Source organism: Xyrauchen texanus, chromosome 50, assembly GCF_025860055.1.
Source record: "Xyrauchen texanus isolate HMW12.3.18 chromosome 50, RBS_HiC_50CHRs, whole genome shotgun sequence".
In the NCBI taxonomy this organism is placed as follows: Eukaryota; Metazoa; Chordata; class Actinopteri; order Cypriniformes; family Catostomidae; genus Xyrauchen; species Xyrauchen texanus.
In genome coordinates this window covers 9449986-9468005 of record NC_068325.1, presented here as the reverse complement: position 1 = coordinate 9468005, position 18020 = coordinate 9449986, and the positions used below count along the sequence as shown (strand labels likewise).

Sequence of the window (18020 nt, the reverse complement as noted above, 5' to 3'; positions counted from 1 at the left end):
TGTGCACCTCATCTGAGAACTGAAGTTCACCAAAGACATACAGGTAAAGTTTACTGGCACAAAACATATTAAACCAGCTGAATTTGCACATTTAGGTTCACAGAGAATGGTGTTTCCCAACATTTTGTCATAAATAACCCCATAGCACCATTCATCGATACAAACCAGATGTGTACTAAAGACTAAATATAATTTAATGTTATTATTTCAATTGATTATTACTGTGTATCAATCAGTATTGGTCTGATCTATTGACATACCTATTAGGGCTGGGTGCTGATAAAGATTTCCTGTTTCGATTCTGATTCACAAGCTCCCTATTAGATTACATTTCAATACAATTTCTGATTCATTTTGGTTTATTAATGTTGGCTTATACTGTTATTCTACAAAGTTGGATTCAGGGTTTCTTCAAAATCCCTAAACTGAGACAAAAAGAAAACTGAGACTGTCGGTATGCTTGTAGTTTTCACGTTTGACAATTGTAGTTCTGAAGCGAACGGTCAAACTCCTCTTCAACCGAGCAAGGGATTCTGGATATGTATATACAGTATACCATGCTGCAGCTCAGTGTCAGGGTCTTCTTATAGCCTAGGCCATCTTTATGTAGAGCAACAATTCTTTTTTTCAGATCCTCAGAGAGTTCTTTGCCATGAGGTGCCATGTTGAACTTCCAGTGACCAGTATGAGGGCGTGTGAGAGCGATGACACCAAATTTAACACACCTGCTCCCCATTCACACCTGAGACCTTGTAACACTAACGAGTCATATGACACCAGGGAGGGAAAATGGCTAATTGGGTCCAATTTGGACATTTCCACTTAGGAGTGTACTCACTTTTGTTGCCAGCGGTTTAGACATTAATGGCTGTGTGTTGAGTTATTTTGAGGGGACAGCATATTTACACTGTTATACAAGCTGTACACTCACTACTTTACATTGTAGCAAAGTGTCATTTCTTCAGTGTTGTCACGTGAAAAGATATTATCAAATATTTACAAAAATGTGAGTGGTGTACTCACTTTTGTGAGATATGTATAGAGCAGAAAGGCTGCACCTTTTAACTAAATAGTTCAAAAGACCTTTGCAACTGCCTGAGCAATGTACAAAATTTAATAATGAAACATTTAAATGCTCATACATTTTTGAGCTTCAATTATATCTTTAGAATTAGGTCTGATAGAACATTCATAAGCAGCTGAAGACCATCTACCCATTTATTTTAGCATGGCAGTGGGTACTCTGGGTGCAGAGGTGGTAGCTACTCTGATCCTAAAGGAATGGGGTGTAAGTTTTGGGATTGATGCCACAGAGACAACATAATTGCCTGAGTTTGGAAGCAAACCAGGTGCCTGTCATTGGTTTTCCATCTGCCGTGAAGAACAGAGGGTCATCATGTAGAGCCGAGTGATGGAATTGTAAATAGCAGGACATGGAAAGCAGAGGGAAAAACATTGTGTTAGACTTAGCAATGACAATGGGGGTTCCTTTCTTGAATTTGTCAGTCTTAGTGTGCTTTATTAATAGAGTAAATCTAAAATGATATGTGACACAATGAGTGTTTTACAAGTTAATTCCCCACAATGCAGAAAACCATAAAAAAAAGAAAGACAGATTTTAATAGGGGGTCCGTATTGAAACCAAAAACCCTGTTTCTTAAATAGCGTAACAGTTTATGGTGGAGATAAAGTGTAAGAGGTAGGAGTTTATCTTTGCTTTCCGGCGAAGCAAACGGATGGATGGATGTCTTAAATGTCTAATGACGCTGGGGTCCTGACAGCAGAGGTGGAATTGAAATCCTGCTATTGTTACTTTAATGGAAGAAGGCTGTATGTACATGAGTTGAAACAATACACTATAAATGTGCACACAACAGAAATATTTATTGCAAGGACAGAAATGGAAAACACAGCACAGAAGAGAGAAAATTAGGACTATGCAGAGTCATAATAGTGTAAGGTAGATTGTGTCATCCCTAACCTCATATAATGCACAGCAAGGGTCAAGTAGGAAGAAAGTGGTTTTAGCCTAAGACTGTTTGGCAGAACGGAGGGCAATTCATGCTGACTGGTAGAGCATCTGGGCACAGAACATGGAATCCCTGAAATGTAAAATGTGAAAGAGCGTTAGCTTTGTCATTATTTAGACCTGGGATGTAAGTAGCTTTCAAAATGAAATTTTTAATGTCGCTTGTCCAACTGAGATGCCTAATAAGTCTATTAATAGAGGAGCGACCTTTATTTAATATATGTACTGCTGCCATGTTCATGCCATGCTGCTCATTAACCATTCATTCGGGAGGTTTAGAATTTCTAAAGGCCATTTATATGAAAACCACTGATTTCCGAACATCCCGCCGAACCCGATTGAGGGAGTTGCATCAGTGTAGAATTGAAGAGACAATGTTTCTAGCAAATCATTATGGAAGATGGAAATTTCGCTCCATTCTTGGAGTAAACGTGACCAAAAACGCTGGTCTGACTGACAGCCCTCATCCAGGACCAGTTTGTCATGAAGGTTAGGAACAGTTTTAGATAATTCTAGAAGTCTGGAAATGAAAGTGCGCCCTTGAGGTTTGATTCGCATGGCGAAATTTAAATGTCCAAGCAGGGACAACAAATCGCGTTTGGTTATAAATATAGCCAATTCGAAAGATGTCATGATCTGATGGATGCGAATGACCTTCCCTTGTGGAAGAGATGGCTGGCTATCAAGAGTAATGCCCAGGAATTCCAACGATGTTGTAGAAATGACAGCTTTTTCTTCGGATAGAGGCACGCCAAGATTTTGAAAGGTTCCTTCAATTTATTAATGCTACGGTCAGGTTGAGAGTTTGGAAAATCAAAAAAAAAAAAAAAGTCTGATTATGACATACTCACAGTCACGGGATCTCATACTCAGTTATTTTCAGCGTTGATAAAAATATATTGTAAAGAAATATAAGGGAAAAACTTATTATTCAACCAGAATTGTGTGATAACTTTTTAATGCATTAATACATGAAAAAGGAGAATATTCATTCTTTCAGTCCAAAGCAGGGCTGATGTGTGGCCTTGGTTGCAAAAGACATAATCAATGTAATAGCTCTGTAATCCAACGCTGAATTACGGTTAATTTTCGAAAATGAGTAACATCCCTCTGACCTCCAACCTTTGATCCCTCCTCGCTCTGCCCCTCGACCTGCATATGGCAGTGATCAGAGCCAATAAGAATGCAGGAACTGAGAAGGGGGGAAATAAGACTAATGTGAAACATATTCACATATACACATATACACCACAATATTGTAGTTATTTGCCCTGTGAAAATCATTTTATGACTGTTGAGAGGTTGGTGTCGTACTTTATAATTAGGTTTCGCCTGCTGTGTTGTCTATCATTTGCGACTTTGACATTTCTTTAAGACTGCATTGCCTCCCTCTTTTTCCCATTCTATCTTTCTACCCGTTTCTTCTGTGAAATAGTTGTAATTTATTACTTTTGGATGGACAGGATTTTCTAATCAGTATTTCACTGTGATATCAACTACTTCAAATGAACCTGCCCCTAAATGTTTTGTCTAATTAGGCAGTTCCTAGCCAGAATAAACTGCAAAGAGAGCCAGACTTTATGTTGTTAGTCAAAAGTTTGGCTACCCAACACTATATTTCACTATGGTAACACCAGATCCTTCATTAGTACCAAGAGTCAAGAGAAAGCAACCTCCACACCCCACATGTTCACAGTGGTTACAGCTGAATATTAGAAATGTACCCCCTGAACTTAATATAACTGGGCTTAAAGCACATATAATAAGGCAAAGTGTTCAACAAACAACAATATAAATGTGAAAGAAAATCATGGTCAATCTTTGCTTTGGTCTTTAATGAGTTTGAGGGCCCAGTTTAATGAAAGGCCATAGACTGCTCCCGGTTCCCACATTCCCATTCTTGACTCTCTCAAGCTAGCAGGAGAAATGCAAATACCACAATAAAGTTTCTCTTTGACAGTTTTACAACACCAGCTTTTGATCACAGCAAATTTGGCAACCTCTCCTGCACCACAAATACATCACACATTTTAACTAAAGCACACTTTAGGCAAGGCCCAACTTTGCAGGTCAAAGTTGTGCTCACAATTTCCATCATGTTATTCATTAGTTAGCAGGGTACGCTAAGGCAAGTGAAACTATTATTATTGCTCAAACTTAAAGGAATAGTTCACCCCAAAGTTATAATTTACTCACCCTCATGCCATCCCATATGTGTATGACTTTCTTTTTCTGCTGAACACAAACATAAATATAGTAAAAACAGAACTTAAATATTAATCTCTTTCTCACCTACATCTATCATATTGCTTCTGAAGACATGGATTTAACCACGGGAGTTGTATAAATGACTTTTATGCTGCCTTTATGTAGTTATTGCTGCTTCAATCCTTCACTTGTATTGTATGGACCTACAGAGCTGATATATTTTTCAAATATGTTTGTGTTCAGTAGAAGAAAAAAAGTCAGGCACATCTGAGATGGCATGAAGGTGAGTAAATAATGATAGAATTTAAATTTTTGGGTGAACAAACCATTTAAGGTTTAATAAAAAGTTTGTAACTCATACTGCACTGTTTAACTTAGCAACCAGAGCACCTTAGCAACCACATAGCAACAGCCTGGTAGTCACTTGAAAATTGTTAGCATTTCAATGTGGGACTTTTGCAACATGATCTCACGGGGGGGTGTCGCTGTCCTTTTCCGCATATCGCGGTGCCGTTATATTGTCCGTTCTGCATAACGTGGCCGCGGCACATTCGGCCTGTTTTGCGGCAGACCCACCGGCCCGCTCGGTTATCCCGATGGCCAGTGTCGGCCCAAAATACGCGGTATGCTAGATTACCAGTCCAGCCCTGACGGAAAATCAACATATTGCTCATGAAAGTTCGATTACCCTGAAATCAATTCCATTCTGTCAAGTCACTGAGAGATTCCATCTCCCTTTTTCCTGTGGCACAACTGATAGCATGTTGCATCAGCAGCCTCAGAGAAATTGGTTCTTGTCTTAAGTTGAAACCAGGAAGTAATCGCGATCACAAAATCAATTATGTGTACAAAAGGTTTAACTTTGGCTCTAAATGTTATTTTTACTCCACCGACGGTTAGGGTTTGGTTATGGTTTAGGGGGTAGAGTTAATAAAATATGCATTCCTATTCACTGTATTACATAATTCACAACTAAAAACAACTCTCTTTACAAATCGTTTTTGGTGCCTCTCTGTGGACATTTCACCTGGAAACTGGAGCTCACATGTGCCCATATGTTCAAAAACACTTCCATCTTCAGCCACCGGGGGCAGTGGTTTGAATTTTGGTAAGCACAGAACGATTTCAGCTGAAAAACTTTCGAACTATTGAATTCACAGTGAAATCAGTTCGGTTTCGCCTACTGACCAGGGGGATCCCCTTATAGAGTTTCGTAGTCCGACCATTTTACAGCTTCAATACGAGACAAGATACCTTAAATATGGGACAATAGGCATCATATTTATGTTTTGCTGCTTAAATATGAAACAAAGGTGTCAACTTTATTTCGGCTAATATACTTGATATAATGGCTAATACGGGGCAGTTGGCAACCCTAGTTGCCACCAACAACACCCTAACATGTAGCAGTAGGTTTGGCAAACTCCAATTACATGTTCTTCAGAAAATGTAAAATCTAGTTTGTTTATACTATTACTTTAGTCTTTAGCGATGTAGAGAAAGTGGGAAAGAATGAAAGAGACCAGGCAAGCAACTGAAAGCAGTTGAGACAAAATAGACCAGTGGGAATGTCTTAATTGAATACATATGTTAGTCATGCTTGTTTTAGTGGGACTGATTGCTCTGATAGGGTATTGTTAACTTGTATATTTAAGAAGAAGAATGAGCAGAACCATGCTGGTCAAATATCAGGCAATGATCTTCCCTCTTCCCTCTATAGCCAGAGGATTAATCATTTATACACAGATAAACACGTGCACACACCAAAGGTTATAATAGTTTTTAATTTTTACTTTTGTTTTTATTTCTATTTCGTTTTAAAATGTTTGCTCCAATTTAGTTTATGTTTTGTTTTCGTTTGTTTGTTAGTTCTTTGTTAGTTGAAGTTTAGTTTTTTAATATTTTATAGTTTTTCATTACATTTAGATTAATGCATGTTTTATATCAAGTGATACATATAGAATGGGGAAAACAGCTATTTGTGCTATGTGGGTTGTATAGCTGGACACCCAAATATACAGTTTGTAAAAAACTGAATTTCATTACTGATATTTCAGTGGAAGAATTGATGTCATACTGCATATGTAATAATGATATGACTTTGCAATATTGGAACTTAAAAGTTAAAATACAATTCCACATTTTCACATTTAAGTGCATTTTTTTTAAATGCAGCTGTATGAATATGACCTGCAATCTCTTATTTAACACTGTGGCCATGGGAAACTGAACATTTACAGTGACAGCAAAACATTTCAATCCCATTTTCTTTTCTTTTTTTTTCTTCTCCCTTTTCTCGCGCATTTTGGAATGCTCAATTCCCAATGCGCTCTAAGTCCTCGTGTTGGCATGGTGTCTCGCCTCAATCCGGGTGGTGAAGGATAAATCTCAGTTGCCTTCACGTCTGAGACATCAATCTGCACATATTATCACGTGGCTTGTTGAGCACATTACCCTGGAGACCTAGAGCATGTGGAGGCTTCCCGCTATTCTCCATGGCATCCACACACAACACACCACATGCCCCACCGAGAGCGAGAACCACATTATGGCGACCACAAGGAGGTTAACCCAGTGTGACTCTACCCACCCTAACAACAGGGCTAATTGTTTGTTTAGGAAGCCTGACTGGAGTCACTCAGCACGCCCTGGATTCCAACTTGTGACTCCAGGTGTGGTAGTCAGTGTGTTTACTTGCTGGGCTATCCAGGCCCCATCAATTCCATTTTCATGTGTTGTGCAAAGAAATAGATCAGCTTCTTTCAGCTTGTTGATCATGCATTTTCATTTGGGCATTTCTAATTTGCATAGGATGATGACAGAGAGCAGCAGAGAGCGCCAAGTGTGTGAGCCATTGTCATGGTAACAGGTGGCAATTTGCTGCAAAACTAGAATGAAAATATCGTCAAATCATCGTGCAATGCCATAAAACAAAACTAAATCGCAACAAAAACTACAAAAGTTTTTTATTTTATTATCGTTTTTCAAGCCATGAAACTGTATTTTAAAATGTTTCCATAATTCAAAAAAACGCTAGTCGGGGATTCCCAGAGCTAACAAAAGCACTCCCATATTCCCCCATGCAAATAAAATTTTGTTTTCTTACAGCGAGCTGGGCGTATCCATGCCTGTGGAGGTGGCATAGGCGATGCATTGGTTAAACTAACCACATACACACGCCTCTGCATCCAACCAGCAACCAGGCTCATTATGAATCAGCCACACTCATTATGACATCATCAGCAGAGGGTCGCAGTGCTTTCCAAACCCCAGTCACCACAGGCTAGCAACACAGCACTGTTCCGTATTAAAGAGAGCCAGGGTTAGACCACATTTATGACTTGTGGAAATTATGGAGTTTTATGAATACAGTATATGTTGTTTAAAATGTCATTTTCCCTCCCCATAAAACCTCAGGTCTGTTAAAATGCTGGTGTAATTCCTGTGTCCTCCTGTGGCAGTTTTCAAGTTTTTCCAGTGGGAGACAATTTGTAAAAAGTTAATAACACATAAAGTCATAATTGTTAAAGGAATGTTCCGGGTTCAACAAAGTGAGCTCAGTCAAAAGCATGTGTGGCATAATATTGATTATCATAAAAATGTATTTCAACTAGTTCCTCCCTTTCTTTAAAAAAAAAATAATAATAAAAAATTGAGGTTCCAGTGAGGCACTTACAATGGAAGTGAATGGGGCCAATTGTTTTTAATGTTAAATACACACTGTTTCAATAGTATAACCATAAGACATAAAGGATGTGTGTGTAAACAGGATTTTAGTGTGATAGAATCACTTACTAAACTTTTCTGTGTAAAATTATAGCATAATTTACAAGTTTGTTACCGTAATGATGTAATGTGAACAAACCTTAAAACGTCAGTAAAATTGACATTTTAAATAATGTTGCAGCTCAAATAATACACAAATTTTAACAGAAGAATTAATGGAAGTGCTTTATAAAATTATAAGCTTCACATTTCTGTCTTTAAACCCTCCAAAAATTGGCCCAATTCACTTCTATTGTAAGTGTCTCACTGTAACCTCGATTTTTGCTCTTTTTTTAAGAGTTGAAACTAATTTGACTTAACTTTATGCTACAAATGCTGTCGATTTTGTTTAACTTGTATTGAATGGAACATTCCTTTCAAATGGTATCCCAAGGACATTTTTGAAGTGTATCTACCATCTTAAACTTAAAATATATATATATATATATATATATATATATATATATATATATATATATATATATAAAATTTATTTATTTATTTAATTATTTTGTAAATAACACTTTACCTATATGGGAGACGCATATCATAAATGTTGCATGCCCTGAGAGTCAAACCCTAGTTCCACTCTACTACGATTTGAGCCACAAGTGGCTAACAAAATTAGTTTTGTGAAATGTTTGCTCGAAAAGTGTTCTTTTGGTATATTTCCTTAAAATAAATGCCACTATGAGTTGTTATTTTGTCATCTGATTCAACGATTTTCATATACTTATTTAGGGGAAGCTGTATATCATCATACCGTGCTCATACAGCTCCATCTAGAGGTAATAAACCAAATAGCGCTTGTAAACGTGGAACACATTGCGCATGCGCAGTGCAAGCTGGCTCATACAGCAATGTAAAAACATGGCAGCCTCCAGTGCTCGTTGCTCTGCGCGCTGGCTGTCAGCCGGTTTACCTGGAATCCGCAGCACCTGTGCACTTTTAAAGTCTTCTCGACACGGAGATATTTGGGCTTTGACAAAATGGAGTACTCGCAGTTATGTAACGGGGGGTAATTTAAGCTGTTGGAGGCATAGAGGAGGTGTGACATTGAAGGGGGTGTCAGGTGAACTTCTTACGTATGAACTGTAGTTAGTAGAAGCAGCGTTACTTTGCATTGATATATCAGGAATAAGCAACATATTACGCTGATATGAGTGGAGGGTTTAAGCCAATTATGTCACTTGAATTGAAGAAGAAAAAAAACAAGGATGATGCAACTGACTAACGTTATTGCCCTTCTAATGCAGAGTTACTACAGTTATTGTCTCTTCTGTAAAACTGTGAATACTTGGGATTGGCTATCAAAAGCTTCTTAAATAGTTTGAAGGACACACGACAGACACCATGTGATGCCAGATGTCCCTTCAGCATTAAGGACTTTATTTGATGAATGAATTGTGTTTTTCAGAGCTGAGGAGCCACAGTGTTTTCAGCTCTCAGTTCTTCCACACCAGCTCTGTGTGCCATCAACAGGACTTCTATGAGGTTTTGGGGGTTCCTCGTACAGCCACTCAGAAAGAGATTAAGAAAGCATACTACCAGGTTTGAAAACTCATGTCAAATCAGTTTGTTGTCTTAGAGGCTAATTTGCTTTGGGAGTATAACATTAATATTTTCTCTCAGTTGGCCAAGAAATATCATCCAGACACCAACCCAGATGACCCCCAAGCTAAAGAGAAGTTTGCCAAACTGGCAGAAGCATATGAGGTAAGGAAGGTTTTGATGTGCATTTTTACTCTAAACATTTGGCATTACCATTTACTCATATTTTGGTGATTTAATTATTATTATTTGTTTGACAGTACATTATTATTTACTGTAAAGCTGCTTTAATTTAAAGTGTATTGTGACAAGCGCTATACAAATAAAACAGACTTGACTTTAATTTTCAAGCCTGTCATAAACATGTTCCAGTCAGAACAAAGAAGAAGAAGAAGAGAAAAAAATAAGAAAATGTGAAGTGTGAAAACGTAAACAATTTAATAAAAATAAAAAAAAGATTATATTTTGTATTAAGATAATTAATCCTATTTTCTTTATTGCCCATTGTTATTATTTTAACGCATTTAAAAATAATAATTTTATATATATATATATATATATATTTAAATCTAAAGTATTTATACAAATTGGTTACACTTGCATAGTCTTTCATTTTTGCTCATTTTAATTTAAAAAAATAGTTGTGTCTGTTTTATGATATATAAATTCCGGTCACAATTATAAAAAATAATTAATTAATTAAAGGCAATAACAAGTACTTCCATGATGTAAAAAAATATTTAATTTTAAATTGAATATTATTATAATTATTATAATTTTTTACACAAAAAAATTATAAATACAATTATATTTTACATAAAGAAAATCAAAACTATTATCTTTATTATTACAGCATTAATGCATACAAAATAATTGTATATTATTTGAAAGTGATGCATTATTAGGTAGTATTTGTTGTACTGCCTTTAATTTATGCCTATAATTTATACTATTTTAATACAAAAAAAACATTGTGTCCATTTATGATGCATAAATTCCAGATACAATGATTTTTTTAAAAGTTACATTTGCATAAATTATAGGCAGTATATCATCCATGATGTTAAAAAACACTTTATGTTTAAATGATATATTGTTATTATTTTACATGCAAAAAAATAATGATAATATATATATATATATATATATATATACCTGTATATATATTGCATAAAGACAATAAAGCCTATTTTTTTATTGTTTTGAAAGTAATGTTTAAAAAATAATTACATATTATTTATATGTAAAGTGTTTATACAGCATGGTAGTTTTTGTTGTACTGTCTTTAATTTATGTTAATTTTAATCATAAAAAAATCATTGTGTCTGTTTATGATGTGTCCATTTTTGATGTACTTTATGAATTCCAGACACAATGATTTATTTATTTTATTTAAATTGGCATAAATTAAAGGCAGTACTTTACATTAAAATTATTTATTGTAATTTTTTATGTGCAAAATAATATACAAAAATCTAAATTATATTTTGCATTAAGAAAATAAAACCATTGTGATGACAATTTCTTAATTGTCATCACAGTAATCTCAAAAACAATAATTTTATATTATTTAAATGTGAAGTATAAGCTAATTAAATGTAAGCTAATTTTAATTGAAAAAAATCATTGATTCTGGAATTTATGCATTATGTAGTATTTGTTGAACTGCCTTTAATTTATGCTAATTTTAATGTTTTTAAAAATCCTTGTGTCTGTTTGTGATGTGTCCATTTATGGTGTATTTAAATTAAAATTAACATACATTTAAGGCAGTACAATTACCACCATTATGTGTATATATACTTTACATTCAAATAATATATCATAATTGTTTTACCCACCCCCACCCCTATTTTAATTTTTTACATTTTAATAAGCCTATTTTCTTTATTGCCCATAATATTATATATATATTATATTACTTAGATTTAAAGTATTTATATACATCGTGGTAGTATTTGTTGTACTTCTTTTATTGATGCTGACTTTAATTAAAGTGTAATTACTAAAACAAAAAGTAATCTACATTTCATGAAAATTATTGAGGATAATGAGAATTACAAAAAACACCTCTGAGTTCAAACTTCCAGATGCATTACGGTAATGAGAACTGGAGGGGGGAATGTACTTAATTGTCATTATAAATGTTATTATGGAAATAATCTTAATGGTACAAAAAATAGGCTTTGTTTTCTGCATGCAAAATATAGTGTCTTCTTTTATAGTTAATCGATTTTTTTTTATTAAACATAGTCACTACATTTCTATCCATTTGAAATAGGAGTCACACACACATTTTCGTGAGATTTACCCTTTCAGGATTGTTGATAATGTGTATTTATTTTACTGGTGTGTGTATAGACCCTCAGTGATGAGCTGAAAAGGAAACAGTATGACACATACGGTTCTGCTGGTCCGAGCTCGAGTGGGACGGGGCAGCAGCAGTACTGGAGAGGCGGAACCAGCGTGGACCCAGAGGAGCTGTTCAGGAAGATCTTTGGAGACTTTGCGGGAGGACGTGGCTTTGGAGACCTCAACTCAATGTTTGAACAGACACCTGAAGTGAGACACACAGCAAAAAGCCAGTGATCATAGTCCCTCATTTGTGTTCCTCTTTAAGTCTCCACCTTATATACATGTGAACCATCTCTCTCTGTAGTTTGTGATGGAGCTGACGTTCATGCAGGCTGCTAAGGGCGTGAATAAGGAGATAACGGTCAACATAGATGATAGCTGCCCGCGCTGTGATGGAAAATGTCATGAACCGGGAACTAAAGTCTCACACTGTCACTATTGCAACGGCACAGGCATGGTGAGTTATGACGTGAAATGTTTCAGAAATATTTAAGCTTTAGCACTATTTCTTGTGTGAACAAATGTGTGAAAATGTGTGACATTGAACATGTTAACACACAAGATGCTCTCAAATGAAAATGGGGTAACATATTTTAACCTGTTTGTGTGTATACAGGAGTCTATAAACACCGGCCCCTTTGTGATGCGCTCTACATGTAGACGGTGTAGTGGGCGGGGCTCTATCATCATCACTCCCTGTATCATGTGCAGAGGAACAGGACAAACCAAGCAAAAACAGACCGTCATGGTGCCTGTGCCCGCAGGTGTGAGTCTGGGACTTTCTCTAAAGTTCTATCTAAATTTAGCAGAGAATGAGCAGTGCTGTGAACAGTATGTGGTTCTGATTGTCTGCTGTGTTTGCTGTTTTCAGGTATAGAGGACGGACAGACAGTAAAGGTCCCGGTTGGGAAGAAACACATGTATGTTACATTTAGGGTAAGTTACATTCAAGTAAGATTTTCCCCCATGTGCCTCTGTTACTAAGCTATTGATCATTATTGCAATTATTTTCATATTTAGTCTTATACTTGATCAAATGGATAGTTCAGGTCCTTGATGCTGATTAGTCAATAATGTTTACAGAGTAGCACAGCCTTTCATACCTTATTCCTTAAACATAACTTTAAAGGGATAGTTCACCCAAGAAAATATGCTTTCATCATTTACTCATCCCAAATGTGTGACTTTCTTTCTTCTACTGAACACAAACTAAGATTTTTAAAAGAATATTTCAGCTCTGGAGGTCCATATAATGAAAGTGAATGGTGACCAGAAGTTTGAAGGTCCAAAAAGCTAATAAAGGCAGCATAAAATTATTTCATAAAACTCCAGTGGTTTAATCCATGACTTCAGAAGTGATATAAGTGTGGGTGAGAAACAGATCAATACTCATGTCCTTTTTTACTACAAATCTCCACTTTTACATTCTTCTTTTGTTTTTGGCGATTCACATTCTTTGTGTGTATCGCCACCTACTGGGCAGGGAGGAGAATTTATAGGGAAAAAATACTTAAATACTGATCTGTTTCTCACCCACATCTATCATATCACTTCTGAAGTCATGGATTAAACCACTGTAGTTTTATGAATTACTTTTATGATGCCTTATGTGCTTTTTGGAGCTTCAAAGTTCTGGCCACCATTCACTTTCATTGTGAGGACCTACAGAGCTGAAATATTCTACTAAAAATCTTAGTTTGTGTTCAGCAGAAGAAAGAAAGTCAAACACATCTGGGATGGCATGAGGGTAAATGAGAATTTTCATTTTTTGGTGAACTATCCCTTGAAGTTTAAAATAGAATGCATTTTTGTTTGGTATGTTCTTTGCAGTAAATAATATAACACAGTGCTCTTTTTTATATATATATTTGTTGCACCCTCTTGTTTATTTAGGAGAAAGTTTAAAAATCTGGTGATCTCTGATGTCTTTTAGCTTTTGTATTGTACCCTAACTTAAGTAATGTCTTTAAATTTGAATTTTGGTAACATTATGTGAAATATTCGAATTTAGTTTCTCAAATTTGCTGACAGCCCTTCTGCTTAGGCAGTACAAAGGCACAGTTTGTGTTATGCCAATAAAATAGGGCTGTCAATCCAAGCATTTTATTCAAAGTAATTACATGATATTCCTATTAATTAATTGAATGAAATGCAATTAACTGCAAGTATACATAGTTGCTGAGAAAGGCCCTCAAATAACAATAATTTTATTTAAATAAATAAATAAAAATGCATAAAAAAATTTTGGCAGACGAGTAAATCGTTAATAAAAAGAGGCTTTAGAAGGCAATGTATTGTTTAATTCCATATTATTTGACATAAGCATATCATTGGCCTAGAGTCTCTCTAAGGTAGGCATATTATAAGAGAGCATCTCATTTCTGGCTGGGTCACATTATAAACACAGCATTTTTAGGTCACTATGTAAAGTTAAACACAGTTTAAAACACGTCTTGTGGGCCTGGGTAGCTCAGCAAGTAAAGATGCTGAAAACCACACCTGGAGTTGCAAGTTCGAATCCAGGGTGAGCTGAGTGACTCCAGCCAGGTTCCTCAAGCAACCAATTGGCCCGGTTGCTAGGGTGGATAGAGTCACATCGGGGTAACCTCCTTGTGGTCACTATAATGTGGTTCGCTCTCGGTTGGGCGCGTGGTGAGTTGTGCGTGGATTCTGTGGAGAATAGCATGAGCCTCCACATGCGCTAGGTCTCTGTGGTAACGCGGTCAACAAGCCATGTGATAAAATGCACGGATTGCTGGTCTCAGACGTGGAGGCAAATGAGATTCGTCCTCAGCCTCCCGGATCGAGGCGAGTCACTACGCCACCACCAGTACTTAGAGCGCATTGGGAAATGGGCATTCCATATTGGGGAGAAAAATGGGAGAAACCCCGGCTAAAAATGTAATAGAAAAGAAAACGTGTTTTGCGGAATTGCGTCAAGCACACATCCTAATCTTGTGCTGTTGCTAGTGTCAAGCAAGCCTGAGGGTGGTTTGTTGTCTGTACAGCTGCGCATTGCCTATACAGCTAGAGTTTCGCTTACTGCCCCCTGCTGAAAACAGGTGGTACATCAATTGCTCTGATGGTACAAATATTCCTTAATAATAAACACAGACATGATTGTGTCATTTTTTTACCTAATTAATCTTACTGAATAAACACATTAAATTGACAGCCCTACAATAAAGTACACTTAATTTAATTTTCATTTAAAACTACATTAGAGAAATATAATTGGACATGCTAATTCAAGCAATATGCTATATATATGTTGCAGGTCCAGAGGAGTCCAGTATTTCGTCGTGACGGGGCTGATATCCATTCTGATGTGATGATTTCAGCAGCACAAGCGATCCTAGGGGGAACAGCCAAAGCACAGGGCCTGTACAGTGCCATCGATATTGTGGTTAGAGGAAAAGAGAAACTTTTATCGAGCCTTAATGTAATTCTTCAATGCTGTATATTTATTATTACTAAAAGAGTTGTCTTTCCTGCAGATTCCTCCAGGCATTCAGACAGACCAGAAGATCAGACTGGCTGGAAAAGGCATCCCACGCATGAATAGTTATGGTTATGGAGACCATCACGTACATATCAAAATCAAAATTCCCAAGTAAGGGACATTCACTGAAACACAAATATGCATATCCTGTATGTGTTTGTCTTATGTATCTCATGGATCCTCCACAGAAAACTGACAAACCGGCAGCGAAACTTGCTCCTAAGCTATGCAGAAGATGAGACAGATGTGGAGGGAACCGTTAATGGAGTTACCAAACCAGCCACAAGTAGATCACGATATATACTCTTTTATTTACAAAGCTAATTATAATTACTAAAGACAAACCCTAGCCCTATAAGGGAAATTCTTGCACTTTTTTTTTTTATTTAATCTGTGTGTTTGTAGGAAGCTCTCAGGCTGAAAAGACCTCAGAATCAGGACAGAGCAGAGAAGAAGAGCCAGAGAAAGAAGAAGGGGGATTTTTCTCTAAATTAAAGAAGATGTTCACCTGAAGGTAATGGAAGGTAGCAGCCTTATCATGAATTATTGTAGACTCAGTTTATATGATAACAGGATTTTTACAAATTCTAGTTTTACATCATCACTACAAGGACTTAATTTGGGTCACTATACAGAAAACTGGGATATGATGATGATGCTTGCTTATGTATACTTACTAGCGGTGCTATTCACTGTTTAATGGTTTTAGCAGATATAAAATAATTAAATATGTATGACTTTTGGTGACTGTTTTCATCTAGGTAAAGGATCTTCAAGGCACTGAACATTCAGGTTCTATCTCTTCACATTTGCTTGAAGGTTCATCTTTTGGTCAAAGAAGGATATGGAGCAAGAAAGAAACACAAAGACCCTGCAGAGCATTAAATGACATTTCCAATCTCCCATCTGCTCATAGATATATTATGAAGGCAAATGAGAATTGCACTGATTCTGATTTTTTTTTTAATGTAGTGGAATTCTTAGAACCCTGCACCAATTCTCAGCCTGATGATGACACACACCTAGTCTCTTTGTGCTAAATGTGTGCTGTTGCTCAGTGTATATTGTTGTTTCTGAAGGGAATGTCTGAATAAATGTTCAGAACATTATAAGCTGGTGAAATTGTCCTTCTTATACTTTAATTTGTTTTAAAGATATATGGTGAATATCAACTTGTATTTCGGTCTGTTCATCACACAAATGACTGTATGGCTTCAGAAGACTTGGAAAGTAGTGCACATGTCATATTGACATATGAGTTTTATGGTGCTTTTTGACCTCTATGAAGTTCAACAGCCCAGATTCACTATTCACTTTCATATGGCAAAAAGACGTGAAAAGATTTTTTAAACAGGTTTTGTTCCATGGTTCTGTTCCTTTAACTCTGTAATACACATACACATATACATGTACACATTATGTTACATATACAAGTTGTTATGGCAAAAGCTTTAGTTTTCACTGCTCATTTCTTTTAATGTCTGAGCCAGTTTGCTTGTGTGTCTCGTGTCTGGTTTAACCTTTCTTGAATTGCTTTCTTAAACCTTTTCTTGAAATTTGTGTCTGGCAGGAACTAAATGAAATATTATTCCATAAAATACATTAGCCATAATTTATTAGAACGTTAAGTAAGAAACTATCTGCAAACATTTTTTTTTTTTAAGAATTTGTCATTAAATTAATATTTGCAGTGAAATTTTCATTTTAAGTAACAAATAAATAGTCGCCAAATGGCGCCAAAATAGATGTTCTTTAACAGAAGGCTCGCGCCCATTCAGGCTGCCCGAGTGCGACATTATCAGTAATTTTTTCTATATGCCATAAATTTGGTTATAAAACTGTTGCCTCTTGTTTCAGCCATGAAACAAATACTCTTATTGTCCCTGTCCCTTGTGTCCACTAGGTGGAGGCCTTTTCTTAATATTTAAAGGCTGCACATGTGAGGAGGGTGAAACGGTTTGAATAAATTAACGTAAAAAAGGGTTTAACGCTAAAACGATATATTATCTGGCGTTAGCCTTACGTAAACCCTCCAACCCTTGGTGAGGTCAGGTACAAGAGTCATCCGCATAGTTCTGTCCCAGTCTGTCTCTGTGAGAGCCCCCAACTCCAGGGCATGGCGAACAAAGCTTGAAGGATGCTTCTGTCGAGCTGTTCAATGTGTAGTTCTTCAACCAGAAGAGAATTAGCATTCTTGAAATATGACTTTCTAATATTTATAATGGCTTTTTAGTACAGCAAATCTTCTATGTATGAGAAAACATAAGGCCTGTTGTAAACATGAAGGCTTTCACATTTTATTGTTCAACATAAACGTTAACATGCTTGTTGAATGATGGGACAACCATTGCAGGTCTTATGTAGCAACATGTTTAGGACTTACATTTCTTAAATACACAATGGTATCAAAGTTCACTTCCCTGATAACACTCGTACATCACCCGGATGTCCATTTGATGTGTGTTTATGTCTGGGAGACATATTTCTTTTAGGTTGTTTCCTCATCTGCAATGTCAATAAGACATTCAGCAGATGTCTTTGAGACATTCATGATTTAGAATGTTTGTTAATCTGATATTTTAAAGATGTTTAGCAGATGTTAATGTGAGA

At 36.2% G+C, this 18020-nt stretch overlaps 1 protein-coding gene across 3 annotated transcripts; it reads left to right on the top strand.

The window, feature by feature from the left end:
* Positions 1 to 8859: 8859 nt before the first annotated feature.
* On the top strand, positions 8860 to 16783 carry dnaja3b (DnaJ heat shock protein family (Hsp40) member A3b). Of its 3 annotated transcripts, none has more exons than XM_052123605.1 (12): positions 8860 to 9074; positions 9420 to 9553; positions 9635 to 9718; positions 11915 to 12115; positions 12213 to 12365; positions 12525 to 12672; positions 12780 to 12844; positions 15186 to 15314; positions 15406 to 15521; positions 15599 to 15696; positions 15816 to 15934; positions 16172 to 16783. In XM_052123605.1, exons 1-11 carry the CDS (start codon positions 8873 to 8875, stop codon positions 15920 to 15922), a joined length of 1437 nt encoding a protein of 478 aa, XP_051979565.1. In that variant the 5' UTR covers positions 8860 to 8872; the 3' UTR covers positions 15923 to 15934; positions 16172 to 16783. The 3 variants fall into 3 exon arrangements, with proteins under 3 accessions (XP_051979565.1, XP_051979566.1, XP_051979563.1); XM_052123606.1 differs by having other exon boundaries at positions 8860 to 9050; positions 15816 to 15924; positions 16172 to 16782; XM_052123603.1 differs by having other exon boundaries at positions 15816 to 15924; positions 16172 to 16780.
* The last annotated feature ends 1237 nt before the right edge of the window (positions 16784 to 18020 follow it).

Bases quoted from the DNA above. Each gene is read 5' to 3' on its own strand.
- dnaja3b (XM_052123605.1), top strand. From the start codon at position 8,873: ATGGCAGCCTCCAGTGCTCGTTGCTCTGCGCGCTGGCTGTCAGCCGGT. The intron at 9,554-9,634 runs GTTTGAAAACTC...ATTTTCTCTCAG, and splicing joins TTAAGAAAGCATACTACCAG to TTGGCCAAGAAATATCATCC. The intron at 12,845-15,185 runs GTAAGTTACATT...TATATGTTGCAG, and splicing joins ACATGTATGTTACATTTAGG to GTCCAGAGGAGTCCAGTATT.